At 52.9% G+C, this 19,241-nt stretch overlaps 2 protein-coding genes and 1 long non-coding RNA gene across 4 annotated transcripts in view; 2 read left to right on the top strand and 1 right to left on the bottom strand.

The window, feature by feature from the left end:
* Positions 1-1,450: 1,450 nt before the first annotated feature.
* Positions 1,451-6,053, top strand: CD320 (CD320 molecule). 2 transcript variants are annotated; one of them, XM_079115423.1, is made up of 5 exons: positions 1,451-1,632; positions 4,266-4,391; positions 5,014-5,247; positions 5,520-5,669; positions 5,830-6,053. In XM_079115423.1, the coding sequence occupies exons 1-5, from the start codon at positions 1,518-1,520 to the stop codon at positions 5,970-5,972; spliced, it is 768 nt and encodes a 255-aa protein (XP_078971549.1). In that variant the 5' UTR covers positions 1,451-1,517; the 3' UTR covers positions 5,973-6,053. The 2 variants fall into 2 exon arrangements, with proteins under 2 accessions (XP_078971549.1, XP_078971548.1); XM_079115422.1 differs by having other exon boundaries at positions 4,966-5,247.
* A 5,849-nt stretch (positions 6,054-11,902) lies between these two features.
* LOC306647007 lies at positions 11,903-14,404 on the top strand. The gene is made up of 2 exons (XR_013760023.1): positions 11,903-14,058; positions 14,171-14,404. It is a non-coding gene; the product is annotated as an uncharacterized lncRNA (long non-coding RNA).
* A 2,182-nt stretch (positions 14,405-16,586) lies between these two features.
* The window catches only part of CERS4 (ceramide synthase 4), a 28,284-nt gene continuing 25,629 nt past the window's right edge, over positions 16,587-19,241 (bottom strand). Inside the window, exons 9-11 of the mRNA XM_079115962.1 lie at positions 18,797-18,903; positions 17,154-17,310; positions 16,587-17,055 (exon numbers count right to left, since the gene is read on the bottom strand). Of these exons, the coding sequence (XP_078972088.1) occupies positions 16,879-17,055; positions 17,154-17,310; positions 18,797-18,903 (441 nt within the window). The 3' untranslated portion in view covers positions 16,587-16,878. The remainder of the gene's footprint in view (positions 17,056-17,153; positions 17,311-18,796; positions 18,904-19,241) is intronic.

The raw sequence follows: 19,241 nt of genomic DNA, 5'->3' as shown, positions 1-19,241 counted from the left end.
TATTTACCCTACTAACCCTTCCCTCTGATTACGTCTGAACAACATTGCCTTTTATTTCCTTTTCCCATGGTAATCAGGAAGATTATTATGAAAAGAAAAAAAAAATACAAAAGCTATGCAGGTCTGCGGTTGTAGCTCAGTAGGAGAGCACTGGATTAGATCCTCAGCACCACATTAAAAAAAATTTTTTTTTAAAAAGAAGTCATATAACCTCTTAACATTTTCAAATTGTGAAGCATGCCATTAGCCTACAAATAAAACCTCTTCTGACTGGGTGCTGTGGCTCATGCCTGTGATCCTCAACTGAGGTAGGAGGATCCCAAGTTCAAAGTCAGTCTTGGTGATTTAAGGATGCCCTAAACAACTTAGTGAGACCCTGTCTCAAAATAAAAACTAAAAAGGGCTGGGTATGTAGCTCAGTGGTAAAACGCCCTGAGTTCAATACAAAAACCTTTCTGTGGAAATCTGGGTGACTGAATGCAGCCTCACAGGAAACTTAGGGCTGGAGGTGGCAAACACTTGCCTATGAGTCAGCATTGAGGGACAATGACTTGTTTGGGGCCCTGCTGGGAGTTGGATTCACTGCATCTTCCAAAGGCAGAACTGCAAGTGACATATTCATTTTCGAGAAGAAAATATGGTAGTCAGGTTGGATTGAAAGACATGCATCTAGGGGCTGGGGAGATAGCTCAGTAGGCAGAGTGCTTGCCTTGCAAGCACAAGGAAAAGACATGCATCTACTACTGTGTGCTAGTGGGAAGAGGGGAAAACCCAAAGCTGCACAACTATCTTCGATGAATAAGAAGGATGCCAGAATAATGCACATCTCCCTGGGGTTCTAGTAGGGAATAAGACAATAAACCAAAATAAGTAAATAAGATGTAAAATCTGTCCGCAGCACCAAAGAGGCAGGAGGAGGGAGAGGATGGGCAGTGCCTGAGGGGAGTTGCTGCCATATTAAATAAGATCATCAGGCAAAAACAACATTAGCGCAGTATGCATGTGGAACGCGAAGTAGTTTTAAGTAGATGCCGATAACATTCACATAACTTCGGAGCCGGGCGCGGTGACAGCACGCCTGTAATCCCAGCGGCTCGGGAGACTGAAGAAGCAGGAAGATCGAGATTTCAAAGCCAGCCTCAGCTATTTAGGGAGGCCCTGAGCAACTCATCGAGACCCTGTCTCTAAAAAAACATATAAAAGGGTCGGGGATGTGGCTCAGTGGTAAAGCACCCTTGGGTTCAATCCCTGGTACCAAAAACAAACAAAAAAACATTTACCTAACTTCAAGTGGGCTCTATACCTTTCGATGGACTTTACCAATGAAAAAGTGGGGAAGAGTTCCAATTCGGGGCCCCTCGTATTCTAACGTTTACGGTACGCATAGCTGCCAGCGCCGCGGGAGCAAGGGACTCAGGCCCCGCCCCGGCCCGCGCGTGCGCGTGCGCAGGAATAAGAACCCGGCCGGGACGCCGTGTGGCGGGCACCGTGGCTGGGGAGACGCGAGTAGCGGCTGGATGACGCGGGGCGGAGCACGGCGGACAGCGGCCCTGGGCCTGGCGCTGCGGTTACTGCTCGGCCTCGGGCTAGGTTTGGAGGCCGCCTCGACCCGGACCTCGGCCCAGGCTCTAGGTAAGCGAGCCCCCACAGCGTGCGCCCCCGCCCCTCCTGCGGCTGCGCCCGCCCCGCGCACACCGCAGCGCTTCTCCATTGGCTGCGCCGCCTGTCCGTCGTGGACACTCCCCCAGCGCATGGTTTTGGACTTAGCGGTGTTCCGAGAGCGGGCATTGGTGCTTTGAGAGCCTGAATGGGGGACCCTCCACCTGGGCGCCTGCGCCTGCCTCTAACTGCCCTGCGCACCACTTCCCTTCCCCCCATGACCTGTTCTGCTGTGTTGTGCCCCCATTGTCACCTCTAAGGCGCCCTTCAGTCCAGCGTCGTTGGGAAGACTCGTAGCAAACACAGGTTTTCAGACCTCTGACCACGCAGGGCCGGCCTCCTGGTGATTCCGCTGCAGCTGTGCTTTCCAAAAATCTTTTGTCAGGAGGCCTTGTGACTGTTTCCTGGACAACCAGCCTCGCTTTCCCATTCTCTCCTCCTCGGTTTCCTGCCTTAGGGAATGAAAGGTCTCCCTCGCTGGTCTATTCCAGACAGTTGAGCACGTTTCACTTGCTACCTCAACTTCATAAGTGTTTGGTCTTGTTCGTACTGGCCCACGTGGTTCTGGGTGTCCAGAGGCAGCTGGGAGGGTTGGAGTGGCCTCCCCTTGCTTACAGGAATCCCTGACTTGTCATCTGAGAGCACAGTTTTATACCCTCCACTCCTCCACGCATTTTCCTCTTATGGAACTCACCCCAAAGTCCCTGCTTTTCAAGCCAAATGTTTCTGGCTCTTTCAATGAAGTTGGGTTCATTTGAACCAAGCACAAGAACTCTTTGCATACAAATAGCTCCTTTTCTCAGAGTGCTGAGGTAGGAATTTCTAGCTCATGGTAGGAACTCTCTTCTATGGCATGTTACCCTGCCCTCCACTGAGTGTCTGAGTCTATGGAAGGTCAGGCGTCACTCTATTCAGGACCATTGTTACCTGTGGGAGGAAGAGCTTTATGGGTCTCTTCCCCTTTTGTTAATTTCCTACCCCAGGCTGGGAGGGGAGATCACTGGCCTCTCCAGCTCCTCTCTGACCCACTGTCCCATGAGGGCTACCCTACTCTGCTACCCACTTTACAGAGGGACACAGTCTAGTAGGCCAGCAAAGGAAGGTCAGAGGCCTCAGGGCTGTTGGTGGCGAGGCCTGGGGAGGAAGCCATGCCTGGAGGCTGCCAGACCTCCATGGGCAGGGAAGGAAGCTGGCTCCTGGTTGTCCCTGGTTCTTCTGGCTCCACTGAGCTCAGAGACTGTGGCTGCAGGTACAGTTGGACCTGGAGACCTGGGGGTGGGGGTTGGAGACTCAGGCCCTGTGAGTGAAGGTGGAAAGGACAGTAGGACCAGGCAGAGCAAATAGAGCAAGGCCAAGCCAGGGTGGCGTATTTTCACCTCTCCTTGCTGCACCAAGGGGAAGCCTTAAGGGTCACCTCCTGGCGTTGTTTTTCAGGCTTCTCTGTGCCCCTCCAGATCAGCAAACAGCCCTAGCCTCCCTGTTTGGAGTCCAGGAAGGCTCACACCTCATTGGTACTCATCTCGGACCCTCTTGCGACCTGTTGCCCATGCATTGTCAGGGACTTCCCTGGCCTGGGTCACTGGATCACAGCCCTGACCTCTGCTGACTGTGGTCTGTGGGAGGTGGTGTTACTGGTCTAAGGACTGTTGTCATACACAGGAGGCAGAGCTTTCTGAGAGGGACTTGAGATCCCTCTCAGGAAGTAAGCTGAGCTCCAAAGGCTGTGGAAGAAATCACAGGTGCAAAGTGAAAGGACAGAGGGGCCTTCTGGGCCAGGGAAAGGCCCAGGCAAAGACTGGAGTAAATGAGCCAGGCCCCCTAGTCCAGCCACAAGGGGGCCAGGAAGAGGAGCTTGATAAAGAGGAACAATATGGGAGGGTTGGATTTGGTAGGTAGAGGGTCTAGGAGCCAGGGGAGTGTGGGTGACAGAATGATGTGACTCTTTGAGAGGTCTCTGGTCCTTTCCTAGTGGAGATGGGAACCAGGGGCTTTAGGGAGGAGGGGACACATTTAGGTCAGGGAAGGATTTAGGAGGTGAGGCAATAGGGCTTGCTAACTGCTCCAGTTCTCTACCTAAGAGCTTAGTTTCCCTTTTTTGCTAAGCTGGTGGAATAGAATAGGCCCTACCGATTTTGACCATAAATCCTACCTGGAACATGTGGGGGATGGCTTCTCCCCTAGTCTATTGAACCATGGAGATTAGAGATCTCTCAGGTGGGGCTGGGGACATAACTCAGTTGGTGGAGTGCTTGCCTCACGTGCACAAGGCCCTGGGTTCAATCCCCAGCACCATTAAGAAACAGAGAGAGAGCTCTCTAGGATAGACCGCCTGGCCATTTGAGCCTGCTAAAGACTCCAGAATCTGAGACCTGGGTTTGAATTCTGACTCTGCCACTAGCTTTGTGGCTTTCTCTTAGTATCTTCTATAGAATCATAGCAGGGCCTGCCTAGTAGGGCTCCAAACCCCACGCTTAGCAAGGAGTGGCCACCTGTGTCGTTCTTGTGCCCTGGGCCTGGCTTATCCCTGTGGTTGCAACCTGTAGGCCCTGGCCCTTGGAGGGGATTCAGACTAGGGCCTCCCAGGGCATTGCTTGTGTATCTCACAGGCCCCAGTGCAGGCTCGTGCCAGCCCACGAATTTCCAGTGCCGCAGCAGTGGCTACTGCGTGCCCCTCACCTGGCGTTGCGATGGTGACCCGGACTGTGCAGATGGCAGCGACGAGGAGGAGTGCAGTAAGTGGTCATATCCTGGGGCAGGGCTTCCAGGGTGGGGCGTGGGAATGGAAGGTTGTACTCCTGGGCCAAGATGGGCAGGTTGTTAAAATGCAGGGTTGTAGGAATGGGCAGGGCTTGCAAAGCCTGGTAGAGTGGTGTCTGAGTCTTGGACTTAAGAAGAGGTGGGTTTGCTGGGCTCCACCAGGGTGGCACCTGTAATCCCAGCAACTGGGGAGGCTGAGGCAGGAAGTTCGGGACCAGCCTCAGCAATTTAGTGAGACCCTGTCACAAAAAGTAATGTAGCTTAGTGGTAAAGCACCCCTGTGTTCAACCCCCAATACCAAAAAAAGAAAAGAGATGGTTTGGGCTAGGGGCAAAGCTTAGTGAAAAAGCACCTGCCAAGGCCCAGGGTTCAAACCAGGTAGACTTACAGGGAAGTTGAGCTAGTGGGGTCTTGTGGGGAGGAGCTTGCAGGGAGGCAGGACCTTGGAAGGTGGAGCTAACAGGACAGTGAGCTGAGCCTGATAGCAAGGCCAGTCTTGCTAGGTTAGCTGTTCTCAGAAGGTGGGACTTACTGGGAAGCTGTGTGCAGAATGCTGGGCTTTCTTGCATGGGCGTTTTGGACCTGACTGTGCCCCAGGGATTGAGCCGTGTGCCCAGAATGGGCAGTGCCCTCCACCCCCTGGCACCCGCTGCTCCTGTGATAGCATCAATGGTTGCTCTGGTAGCACTGACAAGCACCTTCGGAACTGCAGTCGCCAGCCCTGCCCCACGGGTGAGCTGCACTGTGCACTGGGCAACACCTGCATCCCGCACACGTGGCGCTGCGATGGCCATCCAGACTGCCTGGACTCCAGCGATGAGCTTGGCTGCGGTGGGTCACCAGGGCCTCGGGGCCCCGTGGGAGTGGGGAGGGCTGGGTCTGGTTAGGAGTACGTGATGTCTGCTGGGGTGTTTGTGACCACTCGGGGTTGTGGTCACTGCACTCTGCCTTGCCCCTGTAGGGTGGCGTGGCATTGTTAGGAGTAACTCACCTAGTCTTGGATGGATGAGCCCCAAGAGCTCCCCTGGGCACCTGGACCCCTGTGCATACCCCATGCCCTGGGTGCCCCCTCCTCAGATACGGAATGCCTGCTTTTATTGCAGAAACCAATGAGACTTCCCAGGGAGGGAATGCCACAACCATGGTGACCCCTGTGACCCCGGAGAGTGTCACCTCTCTCAGGAATGCCACAGACTCCTCTGCTGAGCCCCAGTACAGAAATCCAAGTGTCTCTGGGGTTGTCGCCACCGCTGGTGAGATGCACAGGCCTTCCCCCGCCCCAGGCTTGTTCTGGGGGAATTGGGTCTGGGCGGGGACAGGCTGTAGACCACTGAGCCCCGCATATTGGGAGCTCGGTGGCTCCCAATATGCCTCCCTCCCACCACCTCTCTGTTCATCTGTCTGTCCCCACAGGGGTGCTGAGTGCCAGCCTGGCTGCTGCCATTTTCCTGGTGGTGGTGTGGCTCCGAGCGCAGGGGTATCTGCCTGCGCTGGGGCTGCTGGTGGCAGTGAAGGAGTCTCTGCTGCTGTCAGAACGGAAGACCTCACAGGTCTGAGGACAGTCTCTCACACCTTGGCCCCCTGCCCTGAGTGCGCCCAATGAGGGTTGCCGCAGTGGGGACGTGCAGCCCGCTGCTGGCGCCTGGGTGCACCTGGCTGTCTAGAGCCTTGCACCTGAGGCCCAGGAGGCTGGGACACTCCCTTTGCACAGGAGAAGCTGGGATGGAGCGCACACCAGAGCCAGAGACGCCGGGCTCGCCACAGGCCTCTCCCGGGGTGGGATGGCCCTGCACTCAGACACTCCTGCCACCCTTGTCAGGGGGACAATTAAAGTTCTCTCAGGTCCTCTGCCTGCCTCTGGCTTCTGTCTCCGCCTGGGCAGCCTGGGCTGTTTGTTTGACACCCACCCCTTCTTTGAGGTTCCAGAGACGATGGGACCCCCTGGCCTCTCCCCCTCTTGCCTCCTGAGAGCTGCTGCGGCAGGTCTGCATCCGGCAGGCTTCGTGGAGCCAGGGCGAGCTTGGCAGCACCCCCGTCCATCAGGGCTTCTCCCGGCTTCCCCCTGCTATAAAATGTAGGCTTTGTTATCAGGCCTGGTGAGGCCAACAGATCCAGACAGACTGCCATTGGAAGGTCTTACTCTGGATGCCGCGACACATGCCTGGAATCCCAAAATCGGGAGCTGAGGTAGGGGGTGGCAAGTTTGCGAGACCCTGCCTCACAATAAAAAGGGCTGGAAATGTGTCTCCGGGGTAGAGCCTGTCTGGGTTCAATACTCAGTACCAAAAGAGAAAAGAGAAGACAACTCAGACTCCCACAGTGGAGTGGGGTCACAGACACCTGTCGGGCTATGCAGTCATGCAGGGAAGAAGCCTGGGTGAGGAATGTCGCTGGTCAGGAGGCAGAGGAGCCTGGAAACCATGGGCGGAATCCTGTCGCAGCGGGTGAGGCGTGGTAAGCAGGCCCAGGATTGGCTGGTGTTGTTCATTTTGGGAGGGTCTGTGTCACAGGAACATGCACAGGGACTGTTCTGAGTTGTCTGGTACTTGGCTCGGAGGCGGGTCGCGGCATAGTGTCCAAGAGCCTGGAAGCCCAGTGAAAGGGCTTGTGGGTGAAAGGTGGCTCCCAGGTAGGCTGTTCACCGACTTTAGGAATTAGCTAGCGCTGGGAGGGGCTGCCCCATGCCGGGTCACTGGGATCTTAGAAGCCTCCCTGTTGTCTGCCACAGTTCCGGTTTCTGGGCTTGCTGGTTCTCTTGTTTTACGGGATGGTGGGTTCCTCTCTCTTGAGACTGGCTGGCTGAACGTCACTTCGTGGATATAACTGTTTCTGTTATATCCTAGAGGCAATGCTGGGACAGCCTGGGTTCTCCTTGTGGCCTTTGGAACAGGCTGGCTGCACGCTGTCCTTGGTCCTTGGGAAATTGGGGCTTCCAAGGTGCAAAGCAGAAGTTGCTAGACCAGCAGCACTTCTGCTGCAGTGTGTTAGCTCAGTGCGCATCCTGCGTGTGAGTGTGTTGGCATGGGGTCCCACAGAGGTGAGAACAACCGCAGGCCCTGTCTTCAGGTTCCTCGTTACCCGCTGCCACAAATGGGGCTGGGGGCATGAGTGAGCCGGGGTGGGGCAGGCTGGAGGGGAGAGCTCCAGCCCTGGCCCCGCCAGCAGCTCCCTGTCCAGTAGCTTATGAGGATTTAGTGCTGTTTCCTCCAGCGGGGTTCCTGCTGGCAGCTGCTCATCCTGTCCTGAGAATCAGCCCGGTGAGTCATTTCCAGGAAATCCAGGCTTAGAAGGGTGTCGGGCGAGGGTACCTGAGAGTCCGCTCACAGTGTGGATCCCGGCCTTTCTGCCCTGAGAGCTCAGACCTCAGGAGTCCCACTCTCCCCACTCTCCCCACCCGAGACGCAGCCTGCAGCCAGGACGGGACAGGTGCCCCATCCTCAGCGACAGCTCAGTGGGCCCTTTCCTTCTCCTCCTTACTGAGGAGGCCCAGTCAATCCCGTCTCATCCACTCTGTGCCACCCAGGTCCTTGTCTTGGTGCTGAGCTGTAACTTTGCTCAGCCCTTTTTCTCTTTGTCCCCCATCCTGATTAGTCACGCTGAGGGGAAGGGTGGCCTTGTCTCTCAGGCCGAGCAGGGTAGGGCCCCAGGCAGCTCACAGCGTTCATCCCACACCGTGTCATGGACTGTGGTCTGGACCTCTGAGCGTGTTTCAGGGGCGAGATGTCCCCGTGGGCACAGGTCCTGGTGGACGAGTGCTTGGCAGATTCCAGATGGACTCACAGTGGCCAGGAAGCAGTAGACTCGGGGTTGGGGGGACGATGGGGAGGGGATGGAAGCTGTGTGTTTCCCTGTCCAGTCCTCCCCCACCTCTTTTTGTTTCTGAGGAAAATTCACATTACCTAAATTAACCATTAACCATTTTGAAGTGTACAGTCCAGTGGCACCTAGTCCACTCACAGTGTTGTGCAACCGTCACCTCTTGTCTAGCCAGGAGATTTTCATCATCCCCCAAGGAAACCCCCTGCCTCTTAGCAGTCGCTGGACGGCTGCTCTCCCCCAGCCACCTGTAACCACTGAACACTTTGTCCTTGTGGGTTGCCTGGGTTGGCACCACCTGGTCTTCTGTGCTGGCCTGTCCACCGAGCATGTTTTCAGGGCTCATTCAAATCGCAGAGTTAGCACTTTGTTCCTTTCCACTGCTGGGCAGTATCTCAGCTCTAGTCTTGTCTGGTTGTTCATTGGTTGCTAGACTTTCAGGCTCTTTCCACTGTCTATGTTCATGGTACGGGGGGAAAAGTTAAGGTACATGAACTCAGGTCATGTAGTGTCTGAGCTGGGATTTGAACCAGGGTAGGGCAGTCTGGACCATGGTGCCCAGCTGTCCTCTCACCCTCTACAAGGTCAAAAACAAGGTGGAGTGGAGCCCCACAGGCCCAGAATGCACTGGGGCTGCTTGGTCCCAGGTCCGCATGCCTTGGATAGTGACCACGTGGAGACAGAGGGCTCCCTCACCATGAGGTCCTGGTTAGACCAGGCACAGGTTAGGCAGGGCCTGCTTCCACTGTGGCTGCCTGGAGGCTGCGCAGGCTGCCTGCTGCTTGCTGCCCAGGTTTGGGAATCCAGCCTGTGGATAGGGTATGGCTCAACCTGAATGGGGTAACCCTGGAATGTAAGGAGCTAGCTCCTTGGTGCTGAGCCAGAAATGTTAAGCTGTCTCTTCCTACTCTGACTTCTGGCAACTCTGTCCTCCCTTGGTGCCTGGTATCATCCTTATTGCCCCTGCCACCATGCTTGGTCTGTTGCTCCCCCTCACCCCATCACCTGCATCACTGTGGTTGCCTCCTGGAGTCACCCCCCCACCCCTGTCTGAGCCAAACCCTAGTCTGTGTCCCATTTTCCAGAACAGTCTATAGGGACAAAAAATAGAGACATGAATTTCTCTATTGAACTCTTTTTTTATTTTTTGCGGTGCTGGGGATCGAACCCTGGGCCTCATGCAAGGCAAGCACTCTACCAACTGAGCTAGCTCCCTCTCTGTTGAACTCTTAACCTCTACAGAATGTGATTGTATTTGTAGATTTGACCTTTTAAGAGGTGATTAGGTAATGTACAAAAAAGAAAAAAAAAAAAAAAAAGTGATTAGGGTGGGGGCCGTAGGTTGATTGTAGAGCATTTGCCTAGCATGTGTGAGGCCCTGAAAAAAGGAAAGGAACGGAAAGAAAAGAATGAATGTGTCTGTCTTTGACATTTATAGACTTTTTCCCCCCTAGCTTGTCACCATTCCCTAAGCAATACACTATAACAACTGTTTGCACAGTTTATTTTGTGTTAACATAGTCATCTGGAAACAGGATGTGGGAGGATGAATGTACGTTGTATTGCAAACTCTAGGGCGTTTTATAAGGGACTTGTGCACCTGCAGATTTTGGTATCTGCAGGGGTTCTGGAACCAACCCCAAAAGATATGACTGTATAATGCACTGTTGTAGGTGCTTAGCATACAGCCATAAACAAAACCCACCTCTGAAACTGGGAGGAGCCAAAGCGAGAGCTGGGAGATCAGGCAGAAGGGGCAACAGTGGTCCAGGGAGCACGAGAAGCGGGGAACCTGTGGGGATCAGTGCGGGTGACCAGGAATGGCTGGATCTGGGTCTGTTTAAAGTTAATCGGGCACCAGGATTGGTGGCCACGCGGGACGTGGGCGTGGGGAAGCAAGGATGCCTCAGAGTTGGGGCTGAGGGGCTGATGAAGCTCTCGGTGAGAGGCGGGGCGTGGCCATGGTGGGCGTGGCTCCGGAAGGGGGCCAATAGGAACCCCGCTTTGAAGGCGCTTTTGGGAAAGAAAGTGGTGGGGGAGACTGAGTAGGCGCCCCGGGTCCTGGGTCTGGCCAGGTTGGAGACGTGAGGTGGGGTTTTTGGGTGGCGTTTCCTGGAGGGAGGAGAGGGGCGAGGTCTAGAGGATTCAGAAGTGAGGAAGAAGCTGAGGGAAGGCGCCAGGAGTGTTCAGGAGAAGGGAAGGGTCCAGTCAAGGGGACTGCTGGACTGAGTCGCAAGCTGCGATGGGCCAAGGCAAGCAGGCCGAGAACGAGAGGCCGTCCATCGGATAACGGGGAGGCCACTGGGCGCCGGCGACCAAGGTTTCCCGAGGGACGTAGGCTGGAGGGGTGGCGGGAAAGCCGGGGAGAGGAGCTGAGCCTTCAGCAGCCCCAGCTGGAAACTGGAAACAATTGCATCTGTATTGAACTTGCGTAGACCTTTTGTTGTCCCTATTCCCTCAACAATACAGTGTAGCAACTATGCCGGTCGCGTTTACATTGTATTCAGTATCACGAGTCAGCTGGGCGTGGTGGCACTGGGGGGCTGAGGCAGGAGGATCCAAAGTTCAAAGCCAGCCTCAGCGACTTAGTGAGGCCCTGCGCAACTTAGCAAGACCCTGTCTCCAAAAATAATGTTGGTGTGGACAAACGTACTGTGCTGCCTCTTAGATATTACGGTAGTCATTTTCCTGCATGTTAGTAGGATCGACCATTTTACCCCGTTAAAAAGCATAGTGGTAAAATACACATCACACAGAATTGGCTATTTTCACGTGTACAGATCAGTGGCATTAAGTTCACCAAGTTGTGTAACTATTACCACCATCCATCTCCGAACTCTTCATCTTGCCATAAGCTTCTGTTCTCCTACCCTCCACTCCCTAGCCCCTGGCACCCGTCCTTCTGTGAGTTTGACTATTCCAGGTATCTCATGTACCTGGGATGTGCAATGTTTTTTGTTTTTGTTTTGTTTTGTTTTTGTACTGGGGATTGAACTCAGGGGCACTCGACCAATGAGGCACATTCTCAGTCCTATTTTGTAGTTTATTTAGAGATGGGGTCTCACTGAGTGGCTTAGTGCCTCGCTGTTGCTGAGGCTGGCTTTGAACTCCAGAGCCTCCTGCCTCAGCCTCCCAAGTCACTGGGATTATAGGCATGTGCCACTGGGCCCAGCTAAAGTCAGTCTTTTAGAACTTGTTACAAAAAAATAGCAACTCTGCCTCTTTTACATTTCCTGCTCTTCAAAACAAACACTCAACTTTTGGCTGATTTCTTCTTATTATTATTTTTGTTTGTTTGTTTTGCGGTGCTGGGGATTGAACCCAGGGCCTTGTGCATGCAAGGCAAGCACTCTACCAACTGAGCTATCTCCCCAGCCCTTGGCTGATTTCTTATTCACCCTCCACAGCGTGCTCCTCAAGAAGGTTAGCTGTGTGTGGCTCCTTGCGTTTTCATACATTCTAGCGTCAGCCTGTTGTGTTCTGCAAAATGGATCCTTTTGGGGTTCATCCCCCCTATGCTGAGGATTAGACCCAGAGGTGCTCAACCACTGAGCTGCATCCTCAGTTCTGTTCTTTTCTTTTTAATCTTGAGATAGGGTCTCTAAATTGCCAGGCTGGCCTCGAACTTGCCATCCTCCTGCCTCAGCGTCTGGAGTTGCTGATTGCAGGCGTGTGCCACTGCCCCAGGCAACAGTTTACTCATACAGAGCTTAATCTATATAAACCCATGAATCTTATATAGATTTATTTCTAAGTAGTTAGTCTTTTTCTGTAATAAATGGCATCTTTTCTAAATGATTATTACTAATAAAAACGTCTATTATATAGTGATTAAAATGCTTCTATGCAGATTTTAGATTAAGCCAACTTTTAAACTCTTATGATTCTTCCTGCATAAACTCTTACGTGTGTGTGTGCTTGTGCACTGAACCCAGGGCTTGGTGGATGCTGAGCGTACACTCTGAGATCCCCAGCCCTGGTCTGGGCTTTTGGCACAGATACGACGTCTTAAGCAAATGGTGGACAGTTTTATTTATTTCATGGTACCAGGAATTGAATCGAGGGCCCGCACATGCTACCACTGAGCTGCATCCCCAGTGTTTCTTATTTTATTTTGAGACAGGGTCTCGCTAAGTTGCAGAGTCTGACCTTGGACTTGCCATCCTCCTCCCTCTGTCTCCCTGACAGAGGCTTACACCACCAAACTTGGCTTAATATTTTATTTTTTTGTTGTGGTGCTGAGGATGGAACCCAGGGCTTCTTGCGTGGTAGGCAAACACTCTGCCACTGAGTCACATCCGCAGCCTGACTTCTTTACTTTTCTTGATTAATCTTGCCAGGTTTGTCTATTTTTTTAGTCTCACAAAACCAGTGTTGGGGTTGTCTGTCCATTCTAATTTCTGCATTTGTTTATGTTCTTTTATGTTCTCTTATTTTTATTTTATTGAGCTTATTCTACTGTTCTTAAGTTGGTTGCTTGGCTTTTTTTTTTTTTTTTTTTCCATTTTCTAATGCAAGCACATGAGGTTACCAGTTCACCTTAGGATGGTTCACCTGCATCCCACAAATACACGTGTGGAATATTTTTGTTATTCATCTGATCATGTGAATTTCGTAATGTCCATCATGGTTTCTTTGTTGACCCTTGAGGGTTTTTATGTACTTTGGGGGACACAGGGAGTGGGGGCAATTGGGTGGGGGACACCAGGTTTATGGAATTGGAATAATCTTCGTTTCACAAGACAAAGACATCGTTAATTAATGGTTCATGCAAACTCCCCTTTCATGCATTTTTATTAAGGTGAAATTCATATAACATTAACCATTTTAAAGCAAACAATTCAGTAGGATTTAGTACATTCATAGTGTTATAGAACCACAATTTTAGTTCCCAAACATTTCTACCACTACAACCCACCAACCAACTAGCCATCTCTGGGGTCTGGGTTGGGGGAGTAACAGAAGGAAATATGATCAAAGTATATTATGTGTACTATGAAAATGTCAAAAGAAAGCCATTATTTTGTATAGTTTATATGTGCTGTTATAATTTTAAAACTATAAAAAGCTCGCCTTAAAAATACACAAGAAAGAGGAAATGGGGCTCAGAATAGCATCTGAATTAAACAAAATGTGATATTTCTTGCAAAACAAAAACAAAAACTCTGTACCTATAAACAGTTACTCCCTACCCCCTCACTCCCCAGAAGCTGGCATCTATAAATCTGCATTTTATTTTTATATGTTTACCTCTTCCGGATATTTCCTATAGATGGAGTCATAAAAATGTGGGAACTTTTGTACCTGGCTCCTGTCATTGAATGTTTTTGAGGTTCATTCATGTTTCATGCATATCAGTACTTTTCATGGTTGAATAATATTCCACTGTATGGATATACCACAATTTGTTTATCATTCACCCATTGATGGACATTTGGGCTCTTTCCAACTTTTGGTTATTGCAAATCATGCTGCTATGAACATTCATGTATAAGCATTTATTTGAATCCCTGCTTTCAGTTTTTCTGGTTTTATACTTAGGAGTGGAATTGCTGGATCACGTGGTCATTCTGTGTTTCACTTTTTGAGAAACCATCAAACGGTTTCATGAAGGTTAACCCATTTTATGTTCCCACCAGCAGTGAACATGGGTTATTTTAATTTTTCCACATTCTCAGCAACACTTTTTAATTACATTCTCTCAGTGGTTATGAAGTAGTATCTCATTGTGATTTTAAGGGTTTGTTCTCAGTGGAGTGTTACTGGGATAGAGCTCGGGGGGCTTTAACACCAAGTGCAGACCCAGCTCTTTTTATTTTGCAGCAGGTTTTTTTTTTTTTTTTTTTTTTTTTTTGGGGGGTGCTGGGGATCGAACTCAGGGCCTTGTGCTTACAAGGCAAGCACTCTGCCAACTGAGCTATCTCCCCAGCCCCAGCAGGGTCTTGCTATTGTGATCTGCCAGCCTGAAAACCCCAAGTCACTGAGATGATGGGTGTGCACCTCATGCCCAGCTCACTGCGGTTTTGACCTTCATTTTCCTAACGTCTCTTGATGTTGAATATCTCATCTTGTGTTTGCTGACTGTGTATATTTTGCTGATGTCCATTCAAGTTCTTTGCCTTTTTAATCTTCTTGTGGTGCTGGGGATTGAACTCAGGGCTTCACATGTGCTTAAGCAAGCAAGCACTCTACCAATGAGCTAAACCTCCCAGCCCTACGTAGCATTTTTTGGGTTGTTTTTGAACTTTACAGGTCAGCAAAGTGACCCTTATAAAAGGTCACTTTTATAAAGTGGTGGTACCGACTTAAGCTCCTCCCAGTGATGGATGTGTGAATTCCTTTGGCCTCATTCTCTCCAACACTTTTTTTTTTTTTTTAGTACTGGGAATTGAACCCAGGGGCACTGTACCATTGGGCTACATCTGCAGCCCTTTTTATGTGTTGAGACAGGATCTTGCTAAGTTACCCAGGCTGGTCTTGAACTTTGATCCTCTGGCCTTAGCCTCCCAGGTTCCCAGGATTTCAGGTGTGCACCACAGCACAGGCTTGACTGATTTATTCGTTGCCAATCAAGTGGATCTAAATGGCATCTCCTGGTCTTTGGTTTCCATTTCCTCCGTTATCTGTGAGACTTAGTGTATTTTTGTAAATTTCTGGGTTTTCTCTTCTATACGTGTCCATCATGTGTTTTGTCCTCGTTTCTTTTAGGTTGGCCGCCCTGTTCTTACTAAGTTTCAGGAGTATGAGAAATACTAACGTATTACTAACTCAGTAGCCATTTTAGCACCTAGGTCTACCTTTAGGTAGAAGAGGAAACACTTGTAGTATTGCTAGTTATTGCCATTTTCCCCTCGAGGGGGCGTGCCATTCGGCGGCGCCACATTCCTACAAATCTCACCAATAGAGGGCGCCATCACCCTGCTCTTTGCCAGTACTGGTTGCAAGTCCATCATCGGAAATGCCTGGATACAGAAATGTTTCAGATTCTGGATACTTTTGGGTCGGGGACTATTTGCAGATACATAGCGAGATATCTTGGGGGTTAGATCCATGTCTAAGTGTGAAATTAATTTGTTTTCCATTCACCTTGTACACACAACTGAAGGTCATCTTATACAGTATTTTTGGTGTGCCCACGTTTTGACTGAGGTCAGGTGTGGAATTTTCCATTCATGGCATCACATTGATGCTCAAAGTTTCTGGAACATTTTGAATTCTGGATAAAGGGTGCTCAACCTTTATGACCACTTTCGGCCAGTACTCTCTGCTCCGCACTTTGCTGTCTGTTGGCATCCTTGCTTTCAGGGTCGCCTGCTGTTTCCCCTGGGGCCCACCAGTTCATCTTTTCAGTCCAGCTTCCCCCTCTCAGGATCTGCTAGTTTCCCTGTCTCTGCTGGGGATGGTCCAGGGCCTTGCGGGGCTGCGAGTGCCCCAGCGCGGAGCCACGCCAGCCCTTCTCTTCTCGGGGAGCTGCTTTCAGTCCCTATTTGCTCATCCCTGCTCTTTCCTCTCCACTTGCTCGTCTTCCTCCCCCACCCCTCCTCCGCCTTCATCAGCGTCTCTCCAGTGCCCCATCTTCCGGGTGCCTTCTCCACGTCCCCCTGGGTGGAGACAGGGAGGCGGCTGCTCCCTGCCATCTGTTTGCTGAGAAGCACGGAAGAAAGGGGCTTTGACCCCGTCCTGTGCCCCTCACGTATTTTTCTTTCTATATTGGCACGTTATAATGTCACAGTAGTGGGTCACGGTATAGTCACACAACCTAATTTGGTCAAGTGCATTGCCCAGAACCGCCCCTTTCACTCCCATCCTCCGCCGGCCTCCCTCATCCTCCGGGGCCCCCTCCTTCCCCCTCCAGGTTCCACACGGAGAGCAAACACATGTGGGTTTTGTGGCTGGCTGTGGGTGTGGGACACTGGCCCTCCAGCCTCTTTCTTGGAGGGACCCTGTTCCTGTGTAGCTCCTGAAGGGACCTAGGCTGACCCTAGGGAAGCCTGTGGGATGACACCTCTGCCCTGGACCTCCTCCACTAGCCCGAGGGCGTCTCCTGGTGCCTTTGAGCAGGGGCTGGGGCACAAGCCCCCTACTCCCTCCCGATTGGCCCCAACCTGAAGCAAAAGACTGGAGCTTCCTGAGCTTGGTACCCCTGCCTGTGAGCCAGGTGTGAGCAGGTGGTGGCTTGTCTAAGGTACTGGCTGAGCACCCAAGTCTTGCCTGGGGGTAGCTGCATCCTCCATGCCCCTGGGACCCCTGGAGGTGGCACATTTGGGTGGCAGTGAGTATCTGGTTGGTGGTGGCTTTCTTGGGATCTCAGAAGGAGAGGGAGCTGTGATGGACCCAAGTTCTCAGGCAGAGAATTCAGCTCCATTCAGGTTTTATTGGACCTCTTTCATCCAGGGCTTCCCAGGGCCACCAGGCTGCAGCCTGGGCGTGCTCTGGCCGGCGGCAGTGTCCTGCTGCTGCCTTCTGGCTCTGTCTAGTTGCCCAGAGGGATGGAGGGAAGGGAAGGACTGGAGACAGATCATCAGCCCTGCTGCCCAGCTGGGGTTGGGCTTCCCTGTCTGCAGAGTTGGCTCAAGGCTGCCAGTCCAGACACCCCGCAGTATCCCCGGTGCTGGGGGCAGCCCCTTACTGCCAGTTCGTGGCTGGCTATGTGGCTGGCACGTGCCCATTAGCCAGCAGCCTGGCTGCCCGGCTTCTCGGGCCGTCCACAGGGGTTGCCCCAGGACCGTGAGTCACCCCATTCTTCAGCTGCGAACCTTCTGCAGCCAGCCCGTCATCGCTGGAGTCTGACTCTTCCACGTCGCTGCGGATGTCCTTTGCCATCTGGGGAACAAAGCAGGGTGAAGCTCAGAGCACGGAGGAACATGGGGCTGGGCTGGGGGCTCCCAGAGGCATACGTGAGCTACCGTCACCCCCCGTACCTGACCCTTCTTCAGGAAGTTGTAGAGCATGCGCAAGATGAGACCAAACCAGTACACGTGTAGCGCCTGCAGCACCATCAGAAGCGTGTTGAAGAAGTAGTAGCCAAAGAAGGGAGCCAAGTTCGAGATGGACTCATAGTATGTGGTGTAGATGATCCTGCAGCGGGAGGGAGGGAGGGAGGGAGGGAGGGAGGGTCTCACCAGGGCTGCCCCTGCCTCATGACACTTGTCCTCTTCAACCCCTGCTCCCTGCTGAGCTGGTCAGCAGAACAGAGGCTTTTCAACTGGCCTTTCCCAGTCACGAGCCCCAGGGGTACTTGCTACCCCACCGCCCTCCTCAGTGGCCCTTTTGCATCGTCTTGGTCTCCTTAGGCCCTCAGCCCCTCTTCATGGTGCGCAACCTGAGAGAAAGTTCCTGAGTGTCCCTCCCTCTGCCCTGAAGTCCCTGGCCTTGACCCCAGCTCTGACCCCTCTCTTTTCTCTTGTTTCCTCCATGCTACCTCCTTGCTGGCTCTTTGCCACCAGCACCAACCCTGCTGTCACTTCCCACGCAAGAAGCAGCAAAATGCCCTCTCTCCACCCTTCTTAGTCCCTCTGGTGAGCCCCTTTCCCTTGAGGCTCTGAACACGTGGCTGTAGTGACTGTTTCCTCCAGTGCCTCCCATCCTGTCGCTGCTCCAGTCTCTCCAGGCTTCCTCCACCTGAGACATCAGGGGACTCGGCCTTTCTGTCCACTGCTGGCCCCTGCCGGCCCTTTCCAGGCTGGTGACTTCAGATACCAACTGCAGACTGGTGACTGCAACATCTGTCTGCTTCGTGACTTCTGGTGGAGGGACTCCCTCAGGCCCAGCTGAGCCCCGATGCCTCAGGCAACTCCTCCTGGGCCTGTTCCCAGCCATGACCCTGGTGGCACTTCATGGTGCCAGGCAGTTGCTTCTGCTCTAGCCCCTCTGCCCCTAATGTTGCCCTGCAGTCACCAGAGGGCCCTCCTGAGCTACTCTGACCCTGTTCCCCCTCTGCCCTCCTTCTGCTGCCCTCCAGCCCTTGAGGCCCTGCCCTAGCCCACTCTGCAGTGGCTCTTCTCACTCTGCCTCAGCCCTACCGGCTCCTGCGCTTCCTCCCCAGGACTCTGGGGCCATTCCGTCCCTTCTAGAACACTTCTTGGGATCAGCGTGGCCCTTCCTCCCTCTCTGCCCTCTGTACAGACACGGTCAGTGGGGTGTCCTGGGCACTCCACTGGCTTCCAACTCTCCACCTGCTCTTCAGCACGCTCCTCCTCCCCTCCTCTGGATTTTGCTCGCTTGCCTCGTCTGCCCCTTTGCCAGCACTGAGAGCAGGGGCTTTGCGTTGCTGCCTGCCATACCCCACTGCCCGGCACCTTTGAGAGGCCCAACAAATACTGACTAGAAAAGGGCTCTGCACCCCCGGCCCACCTCCTCCCAGTTCATGTGCGGGGTGCACTGGATAAAGACCGCGCCCAGCTCCCTCTTACCTCTGAGCTCTCGAATATGCTATGCCCTGGGCCAGACACACTCTCTTCCCTGCTTCCTCCTGGAAAAACCCCAGCCAATACCTCCAGCTCCCCGGGGCAGAGCAGCAAGGGCGAGGCCTCCCACCCTAATCCCCATGGGAGGGCCGACTCACTGGGTGGGGTAGAGTATGAGGCGGGTGTAGAAGAAGACTAAGGAGAAGATGATGAAGAGCGCATCGCACACTGCTGTAAAGCGCGTGTAGTTGAACATCTTACAGGCCTGGGGAGGGCAGCAGAGAGAGGCGCTCAGCACCAGAGGCAGGTGGAAAGGGTCCGGGGCGGGCAAGGCAGGGCCTCTTCCCGTCGGAAAAGGTGCTGTGGGGCAGGCGCAAGTGAACTGGGGTGAGGCCTTAGCTCCAGAAGCTGCCTTAGAAGATGGGAGCAGGGAGCCTGAGAGGGCTTTACCTCCTAGGAAGCCGGGGAGGCGGGCCTCAAGTCCCAGGGAGTTGGCAGGGGCAGGGTCTTATTGCTCAGGAAGACTGGGAGGGGCGGGGCATCAGGTCCCAGGTCGCTCGACAGGGGCGGGGCCTCATCTCCAGGGGCACCTGGGAGAGCAGG

This window comes from Sciurus vulgaris, assembly GCF_902686455.1.
Source record: "Sciurus vulgaris genome assembly, chromosome: 16".
In the NCBI taxonomy this organism is placed as follows: domain Eukaryota; kingdom Metazoa; phylum Chordata; class Mammalia; order Rodentia; family Sciuridae; genus Sciurus; species Sciurus vulgaris.
Note: the sequence above shows the minus strand (reverse complement) of the source record. Positions and strands in the feature narration are given on the sequence as shown.

What these genes read in the sequence shown, in the direction of transcription:
- CD320 (XM_079115422.1), top strand. Translation starts at nt 1,518, where the DNA reads ATGACGCGGGGCGGAGCACGGCGGACAGCGGCCCTGGGCCTGGCGCTG. An exon ending in GACCTCGGCCCAGGCTCTAG is followed by an intron (nt 1,633 to 4,265) that starts GTAAGCGAGCCC and finishes TGTATCTCACAG; the next exon opens with GCCCCAGTGCAGGCTCGTGC. An exon ending in CAGCGATGAGCTTGGCTGCG is followed by an intron (nt 5,248 to 5,519) that starts GTGGGTCACCAG and finishes CTTTTATTGCAG; the next exon opens with AAACCAATGAGACTTCCCAG.